General features: G+C 31.8%; 1 protein-coding gene across 1 annotated transcript in view; it reads right to left on the bottom strand.

Moving 5' to 3' along the window:
- Positions 1–21,381, bottom strand: part of LOC129233572 (arginine-glutamic acid dipeptide repeats protein-like) — a 57,484-nt gene that overhangs the window by 15,805 nt on the left and 20,298 nt on the right. Inside the window, 8 exon segments of the mRNA XM_054867583.1 lie at positions 1,495–2,961; positions 3,759–4,036; positions 10,222–10,341; positions 13,571–13,680; positions 13,683–13,760; positions 14,658–14,756; positions 16,877–17,027; positions 17,922–18,002. Coding sequence (XP_054723558.1) covers positions 1,495–2,961; positions 3,759–4,036; positions 10,222–10,341; positions 13,571–13,680; positions 13,683–13,760; positions 14,658–14,756; positions 16,877–17,027; positions 17,922–18,002 — 2,384 coding nt within the window.

Genomic DNA, 21,381 nt, shown 5'->3' with positions numbered 1-21,381 from the left:
CCTAAAGACTTTAAGAATATTTTAAAGGAAAATTAAGAAACTAAAACTATTTCATTGCTAACAGTATGATGAATAAAACTAATCATCAAGATAAAATTAAACTAAATGTAGCTAAAATCATGAACTTAAGAGGAATATTTAAGTCAGTTTATTTCTGTAAAGAAAGACTTACATTTTAATTGCTTTAATGCATGACTATCAAAACTTTGTAATGAGAGCTTTTACTTATAGATTAAATATTCAAAAAAATGGTATAGACATCAATAACAGAACATGTCAGTTCACTTACATTTTATTTCATTTAGCACTAATGAAAATAAACCACCCTCAATGAATATATTGCATACACAAATAAAATGACTAACTGTCTCACAAATTTCTTATAGAAATTGATTTTTAATAATTATTTTCTTACCTATCAGTAATTTCCTTAATAAGACTTGATATTTTGAGATATTTTTAACAATTGAAGGGCCACAGGGAAGAATGATCGTAGTCTTTTTTTTGTTGTTGTTGAGGAAATCAGATTTCTGTGGGAACTGGTATATTATTAAATAGTTTTCAACTAGAATATCATTATGGTCAGAAATAATCATAGTCACTGAGTTATAACAAGAAAAAGTTTGACGCTAATGTGCAAGACTAACGGACTTCAAATCTTAAAAATGCAATACTGGAAATTACTGAGTCAAAGACGATGATCATTCTTCTTCCCGATGGCCCTTTAATTATATATATTTATTTTAACAGTTAAGAAACAGCTTTATTTAAGCAAATCAGGTGAAGTACACTGAGGCACATACAAAGATATGAGCATGTGTAACATTTTAGCATTTTGCTAACACTTTTCCCCCAATTTTAGCTTTTATGCCAAAGAACTTTTGAACCCAGCTTAATCTTGATATCCTAAAACCCAATGATATTGCTGCAAATTATACTACATATGAGGCAGTGAGATGCAAAGGGATGTAAGTGGCAAAATTAAAAATTTGGAGATAGCCAGTACACATGGTAGGTGAAACTCTCTTCTGTCTTGAGGCAAGATAAGGTACTATTAGCCCTGGTAGTTTCTGCTGTATAACATGATTTAGAAAAAAAATTTCAATGAAAGCTTACCTAGGATGTTACCTTTAAAAGCATTTGACTTAAAATTTGAAAATGTCCACTTACATCCCTTTGCTTCTCACTGCCTCATATGACACTTTAACAAATTTAAATTTATATTGCACAGTGGCATAACCAGAAAAAATTTCGGAAGGGGCTATGGCAAGTTTTAGTCCCTTTTGGCAGTGAGTCAAAAAACTAAAATTCCTTAAATTTGGAGGGGGCAATAGTCTCAAATCTCTGTATATGCCACTCATTGCATATGTGTTAAGTTTAAAAAGTCACCGCAACATCTTGTATTGAAAAAAATAAATAAATAAAATAAATAAATAAAAATAATAAGGATTTAATTTCGCTTTTGAGAATCAAATGAGTTTATTTTTTACTCACATTGCAGAAAGGCTTCTGTGACATTCAACATCTTCAACTCTAGGCTCAGGACTAGGACCTCTGAAAGGAAAATGAGTCTCTGGTTCTTCTTCAATAGTCACAGGTTCTTGAATAACGGAACATTTTTCAGACTCTTGTCGTTCAGAAGATGCATGCATCTGATTTTGAGACAGGGGAACCTGTGGGGGAAGATTTGCAACATACGTCGTAGGAGGCAAATGCTGCGATGGTGTAGGCAACCCTGTCGAAGAATGCATCTGAGACAAAGGATGTGGTCTTGGTAGCTGGTGAGAATGACTACTTGATTTAGCAGGTGTTTGCTGGCCCATTCCTACTTGAGGGTAGTGGGAGCTTTGATGTGCAGGCTGAGGCATGGACTTTTGGTTCAGAGAGTTTTGATTTTGAACAGAATACGACAATGGTGATTTTGATGAGCTACGAGATGAAGATTGATGAGTCACAGAAGAATGGGAAGTAACAGGAGGAGACTGCATGGAGCTCGAGGATGATTGTGTCGTACGAGAGAAGGAAGAGGAGCTTTCGTTATTGTGATCATGAGACTTGGTTGGAGGGGGTGATTCACGGTAGGGCTGTGGCAGTGCAAGTGGGGCAGAGCTGTAGGGAGATGAGGTTGGAGGAGGAGTATGAGTGTTACTGGGAGAGTGAGAGGGAGTATCGGAGTTATATTTGTGCTTTATCGGCTGTGGAGGCATATGGGGAAATGGAGGCAACGCTGCAGCATATGGATATTGGGGTGAGAAAGGTCTGTAGTTGAAGGCGGACATGGATGACTGTGAGTGTGAGGTAGCTATTAGTGTGGAGTGTCCACTGTAAGGCATTTTAGAGTGATTATGATAGGAGAGAGATATGGAAGATGATGCAGATATAGATCCAGTTACGGAGCTGTTTGTCATGGACATGGATATACTGTTCGAGAAATGAGCTTGGGACTGTGTTGGGAGTGAAGGCGCATACACATGTGGGTGATGAACTGGTTCATGCATGGGAGGGGGAGGAGATGAAGATGCAACATCTACCGGCTCCATTTTGATGCTTTGGGGGGAAGGTGCCAGATACTGTGAAGGATTTGGAATTGTTGGTTTTTCCTCTATCGGAACCTCTACGTTTGGAGATGGATATTGAGCGGGATCAGGACGCGATTCCTCAATAACTGCTGCCGGTTCTTCAACAGGCGGATGATAGCTAATGGGTGACGGCACAGGTGATGGGGTGTATGATGTTCCTATTACTTCTTCTTTGATTTTATCAACCATTTCAAGAGGCTCTGGATGTTGTTCCTTAATTTCTACATTTTCAGGTGTTTCTTCAATATCATTAGTTATTACTTCTTGCTTAATTTCAACAGGACAAATCACTGGTTCAGAAGTTTCAGGTGGAATATATTCTTCTTTAATAGTTATATTTACATCAACTTCTTGAACATTATCAGCAGCAGGTTCAGCAGGTCTGTTGAAATAGAATTAGGTGTAAATTTTAACAATTTTTAAACATATCAATAAGTTCAGATTTGAACATAAACTATTGCTACACTAAAAAAAAAAAAAAACGACTTATATCATTTTCCTGTTTTATTTGTACAAGCTGAATATTGTTTAGTCCCTAAACAGTCAATTTCATATGGAATGATATCCAACAGAAATATTTTGAACATATACATGTACTATGAATTAAATCTTTAAAAGTTTATTCTTATAAAAAAAAAGAAAAAAAAATCTATTGGTTCTTAATTAGAATAGTGTTTAAATTGTCCAACAAACCTGATGTACAAGAAATTAAAACATATAATGATAATTCAAACTCCAGCCATTTGATGCTGCAACTGCATTGAGCATAAAAAGAAGTCCTAGATTATACTGCTAAGATGGTAACAACTTATTGGTTAAAATATATTTTAAGGATTAATATACAAAAACGTAACTTGAGAAAAAAAAAGTATTGCAGCCAAAAAAAAAAAAAAAAATTAATGTTATTCTCATAGGATACTGTTGAATATCTTAAGCCTTTAAGCCTTAACTTTCATTTGAATTTAGTAATGGAAACTTTCCACACAAAAGCTTCCTTTTTTTTTTTTTTTTTTTGTAGAAATTCAAGAACTTTTAAATTACAAAAAAGATTTGTTTCTTTTACAACAATTACATAATTATATTTGATAAAGAAAAAAAGTTAATAATTCTACGAACATTTTTTTTTTTTTAAATCAAAGAAAAAGTCTTCCATAAAAATATATAATCCAAATTACTAACATTTCAGGTTCAGGCTCAGTTGCAGTAGGCAGCTGAGGTAAGAGAGGTGCAGGACTTGGTGTAGGACTTGCACTGGGACTAGGTGAGCTTGGCGCTTCATTATCCGGAGCAGCATCTTCATTTGAAACGCTGCTTTCAGTACAAACAGATTCAGATGGGCTGTCAGAACGACTTTTCTTTTTCAAACTTCCTGACTTTTCTTCATCAGCATCCTCAGGTGATGTTTTTTCTTCTTTGATTCGTTTCTTTGTCTTTAAAGGTGTATCTTGAGTCTGCTTCTATGCAAATGCAATATATTAGTACAACTACTGAAATTTTGTTTAAATTACTAACAAAATAGCTCATCTTTTCTCTCTTTAGAATGACAGCCTAATGTACTTCCGTAATTGAAAAAAATAAAGACAACAGTTGAAAAGAACACTGCTGGCTGGACTAATTTATCAAACATTAAGATGCAGCTCCGGACGAATCCGGAAATTTTAGCAAGAAAAAACTTTTCTTCATAATCAGCATTAACTAAAGTTGATTATGAATTATTGGATTGTTTTACTGCTCTCATTTGAAAGCAATAAAACAATCCAATTTGCTGATGGAACTTTTGCAAATGCTTTCTTAATTATTTAAAAATCAGTATTACATCAATATATCAATGTAACGATTAGAGCTTGAATGCTCATAAAAAATACTATTCTGCATGTTTTCTTTAGAAAAATTCTTTTTTTTTTTTCAGTGAATGAGATAAATAATGGCTTTTAACACAATGTTTTATAACTAAATTTTTAAGGCATTGTCTTTTTGAAAATAAACTAAAATAACATTTGCAAATCAGATAACTCATTACATTTTTAACAATGGTTAGCTTAAATATTAAAATACACTATTTACACATCTAACACTTAGGAAAAAACTCCCCTCAATGTCAAACAACCATATAGTAAAATGATAACTGAAATTTTAATTTATCATCATGAGCTAGAAACATTTCTAACACTTTGCTTTTCGCATGAAACGTTTTGAAATTTTATATTACCAAGCTTTTATACTTTATGATGGTATCAACAAACCACTTTTTTGCTGCATAACACAAAAATTTACACCTTTCTAGTTTTTTTTGTTTTGTTTTTTTTAACATTATTTTAGAGCAGAGGTTTCCAACCGGTGGTTCGCGAACCCCCAGGGGTTCGCAAGGTGCAGGGAGGGGGTTCACGAAAATTTTGTTGCAATGGCGGATTTTTCCTAGTTTGGTAAAAAATGATAAAATATTCAATTTGCACACATAGTTACTAAATTTTTTTTTTAATTTGAAAACGCGCCAGACTCTTGTATCAAGCTCAAAAAAAAAAAAAAAAAAAAAAATCTTTCAGCGGTTTTATAATCTTGGTTAAAAAGAAATTTTCTCATTTTTTTTTTTCGATAGACAACAAAAAGAGATATCCTTCCTTCTTTATTGCGAGGCGCCATGCAGAAACGTTGTATTAAGCTGTGGCGGGGATCACGATTACCTTAAAAAGGCGTCATCGCATGGACTCAATCAAACAATATACATAATATACATATGTCGAAAAAAATAAAGAATTCTCAAACAATGCATCATAGGAGTATTATTTCTAATCGGAGGTTGAAATATAACTCGGGAATTTCCGTCGAATTCAGTCATCGAATAGCAGACATGACAGCAAAAGGCTCCAAACTTAAAATTTATTACTGAATTTTACCCATCTGTTCGTTTTAAAAAATATATAACATCAGCATGCTCATAGTTCTGGGGAAATAGTTGTTAACAGACGTATTTAGAGATACTTTAGAGATGCTTGAAAACAAGTGATTTTTTTTGCAATTGGTTTTGCTACGTGAACTTGCTACTCTGTGAAGTTATAATCGTGTTGGTAATTTTTATGATTTAATAACTTTCTGCTGTTATGGATCGATGGTTGAAAGCTGGTAGTTTGGTTGAGCGACAAATGGACAAGCAGTCAATCGATCTACCCTCAACATCAGCAGTAACTTTCGAATCAACACAGGATATTGAAATAGATAGCTGTAATGAACTGCCGCCTCCCCCGACTAAACAGAAAAGTGAACTAGGGGAGAAAAAAGGAAAAAAGCGAAAATATGACAGTGACTATTTACAAATGGGCTTTTATTTTACTGGAGAAGAGTCTGAACCTAGACCGCTTTGTCTTCTATGCAACGAAGTTCTAGCGAACAGCAGTTTGAAACCGTCACTTCTGAGAAGACACCTCGAAACAAAGCATCCGACACACAAGGACAAACCTATCGAATATTTTAAAAGAAAATTGGAATATAATAAAAAGTGTAGCGCCTCTACGTTCCTGTTAGAATCCAACGAAGATAGTAAAATGGCCCTTGAAGCTTCATATCGAGTCAGTTATAGAATTGCAAGATCTGGACAGCCACATACAATTGCAGAAAATTTAATTGGACCGTGTGCTAAAGATATTGCTAAGTGTATGCTGGGAGAAAAGTCAGCAAAAAAAAAATTGACCTGGTTCCGCTATCAAACAACACAGTATCACGCAGAATTACTGATTTGGCAAGTAATGTGGAGAAAGAACTTGTGAATAGAATAAAAGAGAATAATTTTGCGATCCAGCTTGATGAGTCGACTGATGTAGCAAACGCTGCAATATTACTTGTCTATGTTAGGTATATTTTTAACGATACAATTAAAGAAGATGTACTATTTGCAAAACCTTCGAAAACCAACACAACTGGAGAAGCAATTTTCGAACTGGTCAACAGTTACTTTGAAGAAAATGGAATAGATTGGTCTTTGTGTGTGGGTGTGTGCACGGATGGTGCAAAATCAATGACAGGAAAATTTGTTGGCTTTGTGCTGCGAGTAAAGAAGATCAACGAGAAAATTGAATGGACTCATTGCTGCATTCATAGACAAGCATTAGCATGTAAGCGTATTCCCGAAGAATTATCCGCTACTTTGAATGATGCGGTAAAAATTGTAAATTTCATAAAATCACGTGCCAAAAACTGCCGTCTATTTCACGTGCTTTGTGAGGAATTGAGAAGCCTTCATGTTACTTTACTTCTTCACACAGAAGTTAGATGGCTTTCCAGTGGCAAAATTTTGACATGCTTATTTGAATTGAAGTCAGAAGTCCAAGCATTTTTTGCTGATCATCCATTTCACTTGTCCACTTGCATATTCGATCCTCTTTGGATGCAAAGGCTTGCATATTTAGCTGACATCTTTTCAAAATTAAATGAATTAAATCTATCCTTGCAAGGTGCAGTTGTTAATATTTTCGTTGTATATGATAAAATTGAAGCTATGGTAAAAAATTGAATTTCTGGATCCAATGCCTGGAAATGGGTGAGTTTTCTTGTTTCACTTCTCTTAGTAGTTTTTTATCAGAAAACTCAATGAAACTTGATGAAAGCGCTAAAAGAAATGTATGTGAACATCTGCAGCATCTTGAACTAACTTTTGACGAGTATTTTCCTAATAGGCGTAACGTCCCTCTCTCAAACAACTGGATACGCAATCCTTTTGAAGGAAATCCATGCTTAGAGAACACCCTGACATTACCTGAAAAGGAAATGCTCATCGAGTTATCCTGTGATAATTCATTGAAAACTACCTTTAAAGAGCTCTCGTTAATTGACTTCTGCCTCAGTGTAAGAAATGACTATACCGTTTTGTCCAAAAAAGCAATTCGAATTTTATTACCATTTTGTACAACATATCTGTGCGAGAAAGGATTTTCCTCCTATACTTATCTCAAAGATAAATACCGAAGCAGATTGAATGCAGAGCTTGATTTAAGACTCTAACTGTCAGACATTGAACCAAACTTTCAGTTTCTTTGTTCCGTCAAACAGCCACAAATATCGCATTAAGGATTTTTTCCCCTATTTAAAGTATGCTTAAAAAAATAGTTGGTTTATAAAACTTCTTGTTTATAATTTTTCTTGTAGATGTAGTTTTAACTTTTTATTCATGTTTGCACTTAATGATATTTTACAATTATATTTTTGTTTATTGCAATCAAATGCTGCAAAAAATGGAAAGCAAACATGCTGTTTTTTTACTGTTTCTTACATGTTACTAATTTCAACATCAGGGGGTTCGCGAACTTTTTTGCCTGTTCCAAGGGGATCGCAAAGAGAAAAAGGTTAGGAACCGCTGTTTTAGAGCATAGCACTGAAAAGAAAATTCAGCAAAAATATCAAACAATTTAACTTTTGATTTAATTTACCATTTATTAATTGTGGAAAAAGTGGAAAGAAACTCGTGCAAAATATTTCACTCATTCTTAGCATACATTCCAAGTAAAAATAAAAATAAGTAAAAGTAAGGATATGAAAAAAAGGGAGATTAACGTCTGATAAAAATATTGCCAAAAACTAAAATCATAAATTAATGTGCAGCTATTAAACTGTTTAAAATTCCTTAGAAAGCAGTCCCATACTCCACTTTCCTATAGAAAACTGTTTTATATACAGTTGGACCCTCTATTCAACAAATTTCGCGATTTAGCGAACTTTTCTTTTTCAAAGACTAAAATAAAGGCAAACCCCCCCCCCCTATTTACCGAATAATAAACTGAATTTAAGAATTATTTTAACATAAAATTTTCTTTTCCTAATTCGAGTGCGGAAATATTGGATTGTTTTCTAAACATTATATCCATACTGTCCGAAGCAGAAAAAGACTTTTCTTGGAATTAGCAATTTTTGACGGACGAGGGGGCAACCAACGAATATTGATTATGATACAGAAAGTAATAATGAAACTCCCATTACAACTTACTTTCTCAAATGCTTTACATTGCATGGAAACTGAAAACATATGCAGCAGGCTGAAAATTGCAAAATATTTTCTTCTCTCCATCAAGTCGAAAGAAAACTACTATTTCGAGTTAAGTATCAAGGAAAATGTCAAACATCTATCACTCAGTAGTTCAAAATTTAACATAAGAGTGTAATAAGTCGTGGAAAGCGGAATAAAAAGTGTACACTTTCTAATTATGGATATTTTTGCGTAGTTGCTTATTAAGGGTTTAAATAAGGTAAGTGCAGTTTAAAAAAAAAAATTTCACACCCCGATATTACGAATAACCCTGATTTAACGTATATAAGTTTCGATCCCGTTGAATTCGTTAAATCGGGGTCTGACTGTATATCACATAAAAACAGTCTTGTAGTATTAAATACATCCATAATATAATATTTTAATTTGGAATGTACTTACTGGTTTTTTTATACAAGTGGTTACAATTCAAAGTACAAATAATCAAATGCTAATGCTACGTAATAAAATAAAATGCAAATGCTTAGATTTCCACAATAATGAATAATAACCTATCACTATGACTACTGGAATGATTAAGTAACTTGAAAAAAAAAAAAAAGCTAAATGAATAAAGCAATATTAAAAATAAAACAATAATGGAAATGCTAATGTTTGAAACAATTAACAGTGAGAAAAACATTATCATAAATACAGAAAATTGCAACAAATATCAGCCAAATGCATCAGGATCTCAAGGAATCCATTTTTCAAATGCAGAAAAGTGAGCTTATGGATGTAATGTCATCTGACAAAAGCCTTTGGTCAGATATCTTACAGCTATTAGCTCACACTTTTCTGCAGTGAAAAAGAGATGTCTTAAAACCCCCAAAACTACAAGTTGTTGTTAATTTGTGCACTTATAACATTATTTTTTGAACAGTCACTAGGTTGCAAAAAACTTTCATACCTGTTTATGAAACAAAGTTAGGACAGTTTTTTACGCTTAAGTTCATATTGGTCAGCAAAAACCACAGGACCAATATCAGTTTTTGACATCCAAAACTTTGCGGAATTCAGTCGCACTGAACACCAATCAAGCTTTATTTATTTTTTTATTTTGTCAATAAGGCATTTCACAAAAACTTATTGTTCCCTGAATAGCCCAATTAGGTAATGGGTCAAAATGAAATTTTTTTTTCAAGATTCATTCCCTTTACCCCTTTATGAGATGTGATATAAAAAATTACCCTTTAAAATTATAGGTATTTTACTAGCCTAAGACAGTAAAAGAAAGAGAGAGAGAGAGGTGGCAGGAATTAAAAGAGAATAAATATGGTTGCAACAGATTTTGAAAAGTTTTCAAAGAGGGCCAAGCCATATCTTCAAACTTGTAGGTTTTCAAATCAAGTGGCCATTCAGGGCAGAGAATTTCAAAACTGTTTCTCACAATAAAATTTTAACTGCATAAAAAAAGTTTTTTTTTTTTTTTGAAGGATTTAAACATTGTTACAAATTACATATGCCCATAAAACACAAAATATGAATAAAAAAAATAAGCATTAGGGAGAAAGAATGTTAGCATTTTTTTTTTTTATAAAATTAAAAATTTTTAATGTCTCATTACTACCTTACGTTAAGAATTAACTTTCATTGCTTTTGAATGAAAATAATTGTAAAAAAATGCCATACCCGTTTCTTGTCTCGCTCTAAACTACCATTACTGCCATTACTAGCAACACCAGGAGATTTTCTTCCAGTTTTGGCGGCTGAAGCATTTGTATCATTGCTTACTGTCTTAGGACTCTGACGCTATTGCATTAGGGGGGAAAAAAACAAAAATCATTTTCTTTGAAAAAAGTTTTGCTAAGTTATTAAACTTATTATTGATTATAAATGAGTCTGTGCATGCAAAAAAAAGTATATTAGCAATTTTACGACTAAGCGGATTTAAAAAACTTGAATGAAGATTTTTTTTTTAAATATTCCGAGTTTTAATATTTAAACAGGGTTTAAATGATATCCAGCAATAAAAGATATGATAATGAAGCAATGGGAATAATGAGTTTTTAAAAAAATATTGTAAGTTTTGATATGTTTTTAGAGAAGAGCTGTCTAATGGAAAATTAAGCAAAATTAGCTTTATTGGAAAATTGCCTGTGACAAGTTGCTGATAAAATGATTAATCTTGAAAACAGAAATTTGGATTGTAGTTTCGCAAAGCTAAAACCAAATTATGACCAAAAAAAAAAAACTAAATTGAATAAAAGTCAAGATTGCATTTCCCTTCATATGGACATAGTTTGAATATTTTGACAGGAAAAAGTTTTTAACTGCACAGACGTCAATGGACACACATACAACATTCATATCATTAATGTACTTCAAAATATTAAGAACATGAAGTAAATAATTTCTAATAATAGATAATGAACCTTTTTTTCTTTTTGAACAAAAGCATTGTTAACTGCATTTTCAAATATGGTCTACTTCATTCAACCCAAGTCTAAAAAAGTTGCCAAAAACTGGTAGTTTGAAAACAAAAAAAAAAAAAAAAAAGCTAAATTGACCTAAAGAAAAACATAGAACCAAAAACTTATGAAACAAATAATCAGTACTCTGAGCACAAGTACAAGATCGTGAACACTGCAACACATGTGCATATTATCTCAGATTTTTACTTTATATAGGTAGAATAAATCAACAATTATTTCACGAACCAGTAAATGCACAACATTTGCCTATTGCTGAAAAAAATTCTATATCTATTACACATATATCAGAGGGAAAAAAATTAATCAAAGAAGATAAATTTTTGATGAACCATTTGAAAGATATTTTTAAATAAAAACAAATGTTTCAAAACATATTTGCACAACACAGGCCTTTCACAAAATTTCTCATTTTAAAAAATATTTCCCTTGCTAATTTTCAAAAATTTCCCTCAGACAGAAGAACTTTTCTATCTCCCAAAATTAAACATTTGGACTTCTCTTTAAATGAGTCTAAAGGTAATAAAAATCAAAGTTTCACTTTGGACGTCTCCATTTCAGTAAGCAGTATTTACACAAACTGTTACTTCTCATTTAAAAGCAATATGTATGCATAGTTAGTAAAACTGAAAAATGCATTTTTTTTTTCAATTTTATCTAGTACTTTCCCAATTTAATGTGTGAACATTTGTGAATTCTATAATTGCATTTATTATCTCTGTTCTTTTTTCATGTTTCACTATTTTCTTAATTAATTTAGCAAGTTAGAGCAAAAACATTGGGAAGAGCAGGAAATTCCCCCTGAATATGAAGGGAATAAAACCACATCCACAAAATAAAATAAGGGCAGATAAATTAGACAACTTACACTCTAAATAAGTTTCCAAGAGGAAACTAGACAAAGAAAGCCTAACTTATATATGTAACAGATGAAATGATGTGTGGAACTGTATGCACTAAGCATGCTTTAAATTTGAAAAATTACAAGAACAATTCTGTAACTGCAAGAATTATTCTGTCAGAAGGTAAAGGGCAGTATCTGCAAATGCTTCCTTTTTTTCCACTTTTGTAATCTATTGTACTTTAGCTTTACTGCACAATCTTGCTTGTTTAGTTTCCACTGAAAATAAAGCACAAAAAAGACGCCAAGCTCCAACATTTCACTACTGTTAGTTAACACAATTCTCTATAAACCGCACAACTTTTCAGAAGTAAACAATAGGTTTTTAAGTTTAAAAAATCCCTTTGTTTTGCCTTGCTAACATAAAAATTGTTAGGAAAATTAAATTTTGAAACAGTTTTTCATCTTTTCAGCTTAATTTAAAGCTTTTAAATGAAAATTAATATTCACAATAAAGGGAAAATATCAGATGGCTCTTGAAAATGCAGCTGTAATGCAAACTATGAAGCTGGCAGAAGTGCAAGATAATTCACTTTATTTTAATTGTAAAGCATATTTCTTTGTGAATGATTAGTTGTATAATTAGTATTTTAATACTCATTGCAGATAGAACTAATTCTGAAGTGCTAATATATATATACTCTGAATATTAGTTTCAAAATTTGTGAAATGACCTGTATAACGCCAAAACCTGTATAACGCAAAAGCTCTGGTCCCAAGGTGTGCGTTATAACGGTCTTCTACTGTATCTCAAAAACTCATTTCTGAAGATACTGCCCTTTGCTTTTCCACTGAAGTATAGCTATACGCAGGAAAAATCAAAGATACCCCTCACACATCCCTGTGGTCATGGCCCTAATCCTTCAAGTCGAATAGTAACCCTATCTATTGATCAGTGAAAGAAATTCCAGCTCTCCATTAAAAATACCTTAGAAAAGCAGTTCCATGGGTGAGATATGGTAAAGAGAGAAAATAATTTCGAACTCCCTACTCTGCTACTACCAGGATGATAGTAAATTCAAGAAAAATTTCTGAACATACTGAAATTTTTAGAAACTTTGAGGAAGTGCAACCCCCACCCCCTCCCGTAAAAACTCTTCAAATATGCATACAAAAATAATTGAAAAAAACCATTTTAAAATTTTTTTTTAAAATAATTTTTAAGTTTTAGAATGTGTAGTCAGCCTGAAATTTTCGGAAACGGCAATTAAAATTATCGGAAATTTCGGATAACAAACACCCCTGGCTACTACAAATTTTTAAACGAAAATTCAATATAATAAACAAAACATCACATGCAAACAGGTTACAAAATTAAAGTAGCATACACACTACTTTTGGGTTTATTTTAAATCAATATTATATTTCATTTTTTATTTACCAAGGCAGAAAGTCCTTTACCTTTGAGTAGTTATATAATAAATGTGAAACTACTTGCCGAAATCATTTTTTTATTTCATATTAACACACAAGATTGGATTTCAGGAAAGGAGATTTGGAAGATGAAACATTTTGAAATAAACCCAAGAAATCACTCAAATATAAAATTTTCTATTAATACGTCTTAGGAGCAACATTATTATAATTTATGAGCTATGACGATTTCAAAACACAACATTAAGAACAATTTCATTATTGATCGACATACCTCCTTACTCCTCCTAGTCCTCATCACATGCTTTCCATTCAAGCCGTCTTCTTCTTTTACAGGTTGAAAAAGAAAAGGTAGATTATCTTTAGAGTCTACAGGCCTTAATTCCCATGCTTCTTGTAATAAAGTCTGCATTCTGTACACATTACAGCTAAATCTTTTCCAACGGGCAGCCAGTCTTTAGATGCTAGAATAAAAGAAACCAAAACAACACAAATTAACAAATGCATAGATAGATACAGAGCACTGTCAAAGAAAATTGTCTCACTATTATTAAAATATACTGACTATTTTAAAAAAATGTAAGTTACTTAATCCCCCCCCCCATAACTGAGTTTATAGACCAAATCATTTACATCATAAAACAGCCATCTCCCCCCCCCCTCATTACTAAAAAACTATTTCTTTCCTTTCAAATTCCGTAAGCGTTTTTTGATCATTTTCCCCCTACTTTCTTGGTAGTTTTCTTAAGCACCTAAGTTTCAAAACATTTAGAAAAAGCTTTCTGAAAGGCAACATATATTTATTGCTTATAAACAATCAAGGGCACCCATATGCAAAATTTTAAGGGGGGGGGCTCAAAAATTTTCCCCATGGTTTAGCAGAATATTTTCCCCATGGAAACCGATTTCAGTACAGATTAGAGACATTAAAATTTGAGTTTTAATAACTTATTCATTAATGGCTGGAAAAGAAATTTTTATACATTTTTGCAAAGAAAAAAGCACTAAAAGCGAGAAAGGTCTCAATTCTAAAGGGGGGTCAAGACCCCCCCTTTGCCCCCCATATGGGTGCACTTGTAAATAATGTAGATGATATATATTGCAAGCTCTTTTTTATTGATAAAGAAAATTTTCTTTCAAATTTTCTTCCCTTAAAATAACATACAAAAATTCTTTCATGAGGGGAAAAATTACAATGCAAAATTACAGTTTATGGCATCAACAAGATGAATTTCAAACAGAAGAAATATCAAACATTAATATCTCATTTAAAAAAAAATAAGTAAAATATAGGTTTCTTTACATATTTGGGTGCTCTTACTGCAGTGTATTTCAAAATAAAATCTGCTTTGGAATCTTACTTGTAGTACAACAATTCTGACAAGTATAGCCAGTTACATCTCTTGAATCTGAATCCTCAGAATCTTCACCTTCATCACTGCCAGAGCTGCCAGCATCCACTAAAAATATGATAAAAAAATTTATATTTTTTTAGTCTAGACAGTAGATATACATTTTAAACACTTTAACATGAATGAATAAATTATTTTTTGGTACACAATTCAATGACACGATTTAAATTCAATTGCATGCATTACAAGAAAACATTTTTTTCCCAAATATTTTCAGAACTTTTTATTCTCATCTTCAGTATAAGCAGTCAAGAAAGTTTATAAGACTCTTAAAGAAGTTTATAAGATGCTTTAAAGAAAAAAAAAAATTCAAATGTCCCATTTCTTTAATAATGATGGAAAAAAAATCAAATGCTTTAAAGTACATACAATTAATTCATTCCTCTCGTGGATGGAACAAGATTGTACATTTCCAGTACAGGAAGATCAGAAGGAAAAAAAAACAGAACAGAAAGGGGGAAAAACAGAAAGGAAAGGACAGACGGAAAGGAAAAACAGAAAGGGGGAAAAAAACTGAACAGAAATCTCCCTATCTTTTTTAGAAAATTAATTCAAGAATTTTTGAAAAATTATTTTAAAATGTTTGATTTTGCAGTACACTTGCCTATATAGAAATCAAGCTTTTGTGAAGCACTATAGAAAATGCAAACTTTTTGACTGTAGTTTCCTTGCATCCCAGTTCAATACTTAAGATTTGCATTAATATGTTTTTTCCTTTTTTATTCTGTAGCAGTTGATAGCAGGGTTGGCAAGGTTTTGGACACTACGGTAAAAACCATGGTAAAAACCCTGGTTTTTACCGTCCTGTCCAAAACCCTTGAGTCCAAAACTGTCCGAAAGTGTCCAAAACTATATTTTTAGATAAATTGTATTCTGTGAGAAAACATCAAAACAGAATAAAAATTATCAAAGTAATGTTTTATATTGAACATTAATTCAATGAGAACATTCAACTTTTTTTATGCAGCTGATTTATATCTAGTTACATATAAGTTGAATTCTTGATTAAAATCAATTTGTATGCATGAGTTTATTTAGTTATTATTATTTTGATATTAGTAACCTAATTTCCCTATGTTTATGCGTGTGTGCAAATGAAAGCAGGGTTGGCAAGGTTAGGAACAGGGTTACCATACTGTTCAAAGCCCTTGTGTCCAAAAGTGTCCAAAACTACTTTTTGAGAAACTATATTTTGTAAGAAAATATAAAAACAGAACAAAATGTGTCAAAATTATTTATTTATTTTTTTTTGATTATTTAATATATTTATTTTATGCCAATATTTAAGTATAAATATAATATAAATATATATGCAGCCTATTTATGCAGCTGATTTAAATCCAGTTACGAAAAATTGAATTCTTCATTAAAAATTCCTCATTTGTATGCAAGAGTTTTTTTCTTTCCATAAACCAAATTTTTCGACATTTATGCATGTGTGCAAAAAAAAATGTTCAAAATATAGTGCAATAATTGATTTAAATGCAATAAATTACAATTTTTTAGTTACAGAATGTACTATATTTAAAATATGAACTAAAAAAGAATAGCACAAGTTTTATAACATAAGTATTTAATCATCAATGTCTTGTTCTTTAATCTATGATTTAAAGAACAACTTTTGTTAAAACATCATGTAAAACTTATTTGCAAAAACCATTTAATTTTTTTTTTTTTTTTTTTTTTGCACCTAAATATTGCACACTTAATAACATTCCTTTGAGTTATAAATGGAACTGAAATTAGTTGTCTTGGTAGTGTTGTGAATTTCCTTTCATAACTCTATCAACTGTTACTAAAGGAAGTTTTTATGTAATAGTTATTGGATTTTTTTAGTAAAATACTTTTTAAATGAACATTTTGCAGAAAAATATTATCCAATACTCATTAATGAAACCTCATTAATATCTATGTTTATGCATTAAGAATATTGCAGTAAATACGAATTGATTAGATTACATCGCTTTAGCTTTAGCATAGTTTTGGACAGTTTAAGACAGTTTAGGACACTTTTGGACAGTTTTAGACAGTTTTGGACGGTAAAAACCACCTGTCCTGTCCTAAACCAGTTTTGGACAGTCCAAAACCCAACCCTGGTTGATAGCTCTCTATGTATACAAAAATACTTCAAATAATTGCCAAAGCATTGATCAAATAACAAAACTTACTGTAATCATTGGATGCTGGTCTATTATTCTGCTTAATTGGGCTTGGTTTAACACGACGTAAAGTGTTTTGCCGACGATTTCTCCTGTGAGTGCGAGAGGTAATAGCTCCCGGTGATTTTTTCCACAAGTAATAAAATTCAACTAAATCAGCCTACAAAAGGAAATTCCACTATTAAATCAGCTGACACAAAATAAATACTCAATTCAGCTAATTCATTTTTAAACACATTTCTAAAAAGAGTTACAGTGGTCTTTCACAATAGAGGTGACAATATCAATCAAATTTGTGCTCAGCAGGGTTTCATAAGATCATAATATTTTCTAAAATATCGAAAGAAACAGATATTTTGATTTTTTGGACAATTTCAATCAACGCAAACTAAAGTCTTTAAACAGTAACTATCCTCAAATTACTGTTGCCTATTTTCTTCATATTATTACTATGATATACCCCCATATCTATGTATATAATACACCTAAAATTAATGTTTCTTTCAATATTTGTGCATAAATATACATTTTATGTAAGAATTTACGTACTTCTAATGGAGTTTAAGTGTGAAATTTACAATAGTTTGTGGAATGCGATAATTTAACGTTCCAAAAACAAAACATTACATGACTGTTATACTGACTATTATATTGCATATTGACTAGTATATTCATGTGCTCTGTAATTTACAGATTATATCTGTAAAAATCACAGAAATACATCACAGTATCATATACATCAATACAAAATACCACATAGGCTGAGCACCACTGATTTAGAGCAATACCTAAACGTATAAAAAACACTGTACAAATTAAGAATTCAACTTTCTAGTTAGTTTAGAAATCATATAATTTAACAAACTAAAAAATATCTAAGCAGGAACCTGTCCCATTTCCAATTTTTCTATTTGGCAGAAATAACTTCAAAATTTGGCTCATGACGGTTTCAGCAAATGTTCTGACAAACATTAATGCAATTTTGATAGAATTACAAAATATAAATAGGGTTAGTCTGAAAGGTAAAGGAAAATATGGATGTATAAACATTTACCGTTTCTTTGTGTGGTAAAAGTTCTTTGCGAATTTTAAAGAAATTCTTTCCATATTGCCGCAAACCTTTCACAAAGCGTTTCTGTAATAGTAAATGAATAAAATTAGTATGCAATTAAAAATTCAAAAAATATATATATTCTGGAATTTTTTTCGAATGAAACAATCGATTCTAATAATGCTGCTCCAATCAAAATTTGAATATTTGTACATCATAACCGCTAATTTTTGTACCAATAAATGCAACAAAACTTAAATTTTAAGACGAACATTGAAGTTGTATAACTAAACATTTTAATAAAGCAATTAATGCAATGTTAATAAAATAAATGAAATTTTAGAAAACATAACAGGTAAAATTTAACTAAATTTTAATGTAGTTGCTCAATTTTTGAAAGGATGCAGTAAAATTGATGTTATTATTTTTTGTTTTATAAATGGGGTAAAAAAATTAGCATGATTTTAAAAAAAAAATTAAAACTCGAATTGATAAGCTAATTTATTTATCTTAGGACAGCCAGTGTTCTGCTTGAAAAAAAGTTGCTTTAGTAACACGTAATGTGAAAAATAGTCCCCAAAATAGTTGCCTGATGTAGAAAATAATTTCTAAAATAGTCTTCCACTTTAGAAGGAAAAAAAAAACATTTGTGCCTTAATGATGCAATGACACTTGAATAAATAGGCATAGCTTGGCTGACTGGAATCACTCAAAGCAGTGTTGCCAGATGGTCAAATCCAGATTTCCCCAATTCCCTTCCAACTTTCCCCCAAAAAACGATGTTTTCTATCGAAATTCCCCAAATTCAAAAATTTATTTTTCCACTAATGTTTTCATAAAATGAGTCGACTTCCTCTGATAATTTTGTCTCTTGAAAAATTTTTTTTTCCCCAAATAGCCAAATTTTCTTATAAAAAATTCCCCAACTTTTTTTTTCTTCCTATTTTCTCTTTTTTTTTTTGTCTTTTTTATCTTTATCTTTTTTTGTTTTTACTAATAATAAAGCTGAAAGTCTCTCTTGTCCGGATCTCTCTCTCTGTCAGGATCTCTGTGACATGCATAGCACCTAGTCCGTTCGACCGATTCTCATAAAATTTGACAAAGAATTAGTTTGTAGCACGGGGGTGTGCACCTTTAAGCGATTTTTCGATTTCAATTTTACAAACATTTTCCCAAGCAAAATTTTCATAAGATGGACGACTAAATTACCAAGTTATCATAATGCGGAACCGTGACGTGGGCACACCAATTGGAGAGAAATCCATCATGCATTATTTGTAAATATATAGGGGAACCAAAATACCTTTTAATTTTCTACTACGGGCAAAGCCTTGAGGCAGAGGCGTAGCTAGACCCGACTTTCGGGGGGGGGGGGGGTTACTTATTTTATATATATATATATATATATATATATATATATATATAGTGGCGGATACAAAGGGAGGGTCATAGGGCTCATGACCCCCCCCCCTCCAACCGTCAACAATATTATCCATCCACATTGTGATCAAACAGTTTTTGAATAAAATGCAAACGATTTCAGTAGTCTTTTCAATTCATTAAGTATTTTTTAAAAGTAAATATTTGAAATATTGATTCCTTTCATTGCTTATGAAATTAATTAGTAGCTTTATGCTTTACTAACTGCTTTATTGGCTGATTTGGTGCTTTTTTTTTTTTTTGCCTCCCAAGCAATTTCGGAAATTTTCGTACCCAAAACCACAGGTTCACTCATGGGGGGGGGGGGAGTAGTCATTCTTCCACATGTGACCCCCCCTAAAATGATACTCTGTATCTGCCCCTGTATATATATGTATATATATCCCCCCCCCCCCCCGATAAAGTGTTGGTCCTGGGTTCACCTTTTTCATTTTCTATTTTGATGTTCTTGCTTTTTTCATTTGTATTTTGTCTGTTTGTGTGAATATATATATATATATATATATATATATATATACACACACATATATATATATATATGTGTGTGTATATAAACTTTTTTAGTATTAACAAAATAAGAGGGAGGTGAATCTTACATACTTTGGAATGGAGTGCCTCAAGTCCGAAACTTGTGTCAAACAAAACAAAAGCAAAGAAATTTTTAAAGAGATTTTTTAGAAGAAGAGTAAAGGGGTGAAATTCATAGGTTTGACATTTAAGATGAGCATTTCAAGTTCATGGTTAATGATCATTCAAGTTAAAAGCCATTACACTCTGTTATCTGGATTAGTACTGTTCTTTGGTTGCTCTCTTCCTTAAAATTGTGATTCCTTAGAAAACCGAAATGATACGAGTAAAAAGAAAGTATAAGATTTTTTCAACTAACTAAACTAATACAGAGGAGTTTTCATCAACAACCCACATTGTCTTTAGTATCGATTTCAAATTTTCACCATCATATTCCAAATTTCTATAACGTTTCTTAAAGCCCCCGTATCTCAAAACCTCTTTATCTCGATTTTTTTCTTTCCTGTGAAATTCGAAATATACAGATTCGACTGTATGCAATATTCCCACTGCGCCACTCATAAAATTAAACATATTTAACAATTTGCGGAATGAATGACGAAGAAAGGCTACATATACGTGGATTTAACAAATCAATCTCATTTCTAAAGCGAAGTGTCAAATTTCAATCAATTATCAAAAATTGTCGCAGCAGAGGGAGGCATCTTTATACTTGAGGGTCACTCATGTAGCAGATTATCAATGTCATTGGGAGGGGGGAACAAAGTGAATTTTTGACCTTTGTTACTTAGAAAAATGTCGTTTTGATTTTTTTCTTTTTCTTTTTTTTTTCTTTCTCTTCTCTTTTCTCTTTCTCTTTTTTTTTGAGACAAACATTTCAGGGGGGGTTTTGTCCCCCAACCCCCCCCCTTAGCTACGCCCCTGCCTTGAGGGTGCCACTAGTCATAAATACAAGCGCCTGACCGAAAGATAAGAAATAACCAAATATTTTCTTTCTAATCGCATTTACTTACTCTGCTTCTGTATGTATATTTAAACTATGATTTTTGTATATATTTATCTAAGAAAATTCTTCATCACACTTATTTTTGCCTGTTTCTTACTCACGCAGAACTATTAATGCGAATTTTGTAGCATAATATTCCACATAATGCGAAATGTGAATTCCATAAAGTTGAGCAAAGCTAAACCAATGCTGTTTGATACAATGCAACTACTAGATGTCAAGACGCTATTTAAATACGAAAAAAATATTTTTTCCCCAGGTTTTCCCCAAGGAAAAAATTTTTCCCCAAAAAATTCCCCTCAAAACCCATTTCCCCAAAATGGGGAAAATTCCCCCAATCTGGCAACACTGACTCAAAGCGAAGGACAAAATCATGACATGATGCAAATCTTCCTTGAATGTTCCCTAAACAATCCTTGAAAGAAAAAAAAAACACCTGGGGGGGGGGGGGAAGCGTTTTCAAGATTTTAATCTAACCTTTTAAAATGA

This window comes from Uloborus diversus, unplaced genomic scaffold, assembly GCF_026930045.1.
Source record: "Uloborus diversus isolate 005 unplaced genomic scaffold, Udiv.v.3.1 scaffold_537, whole genome shotgun sequence".
Lineage (NCBI taxonomy): Eukaryota > Metazoa > Arthropoda > Arachnida > Araneae > Uloboridae > Uloborus > Uloborus diversus.
This window is presented reverse-complemented; position numbering and strand designations above follow the sequence as displayed.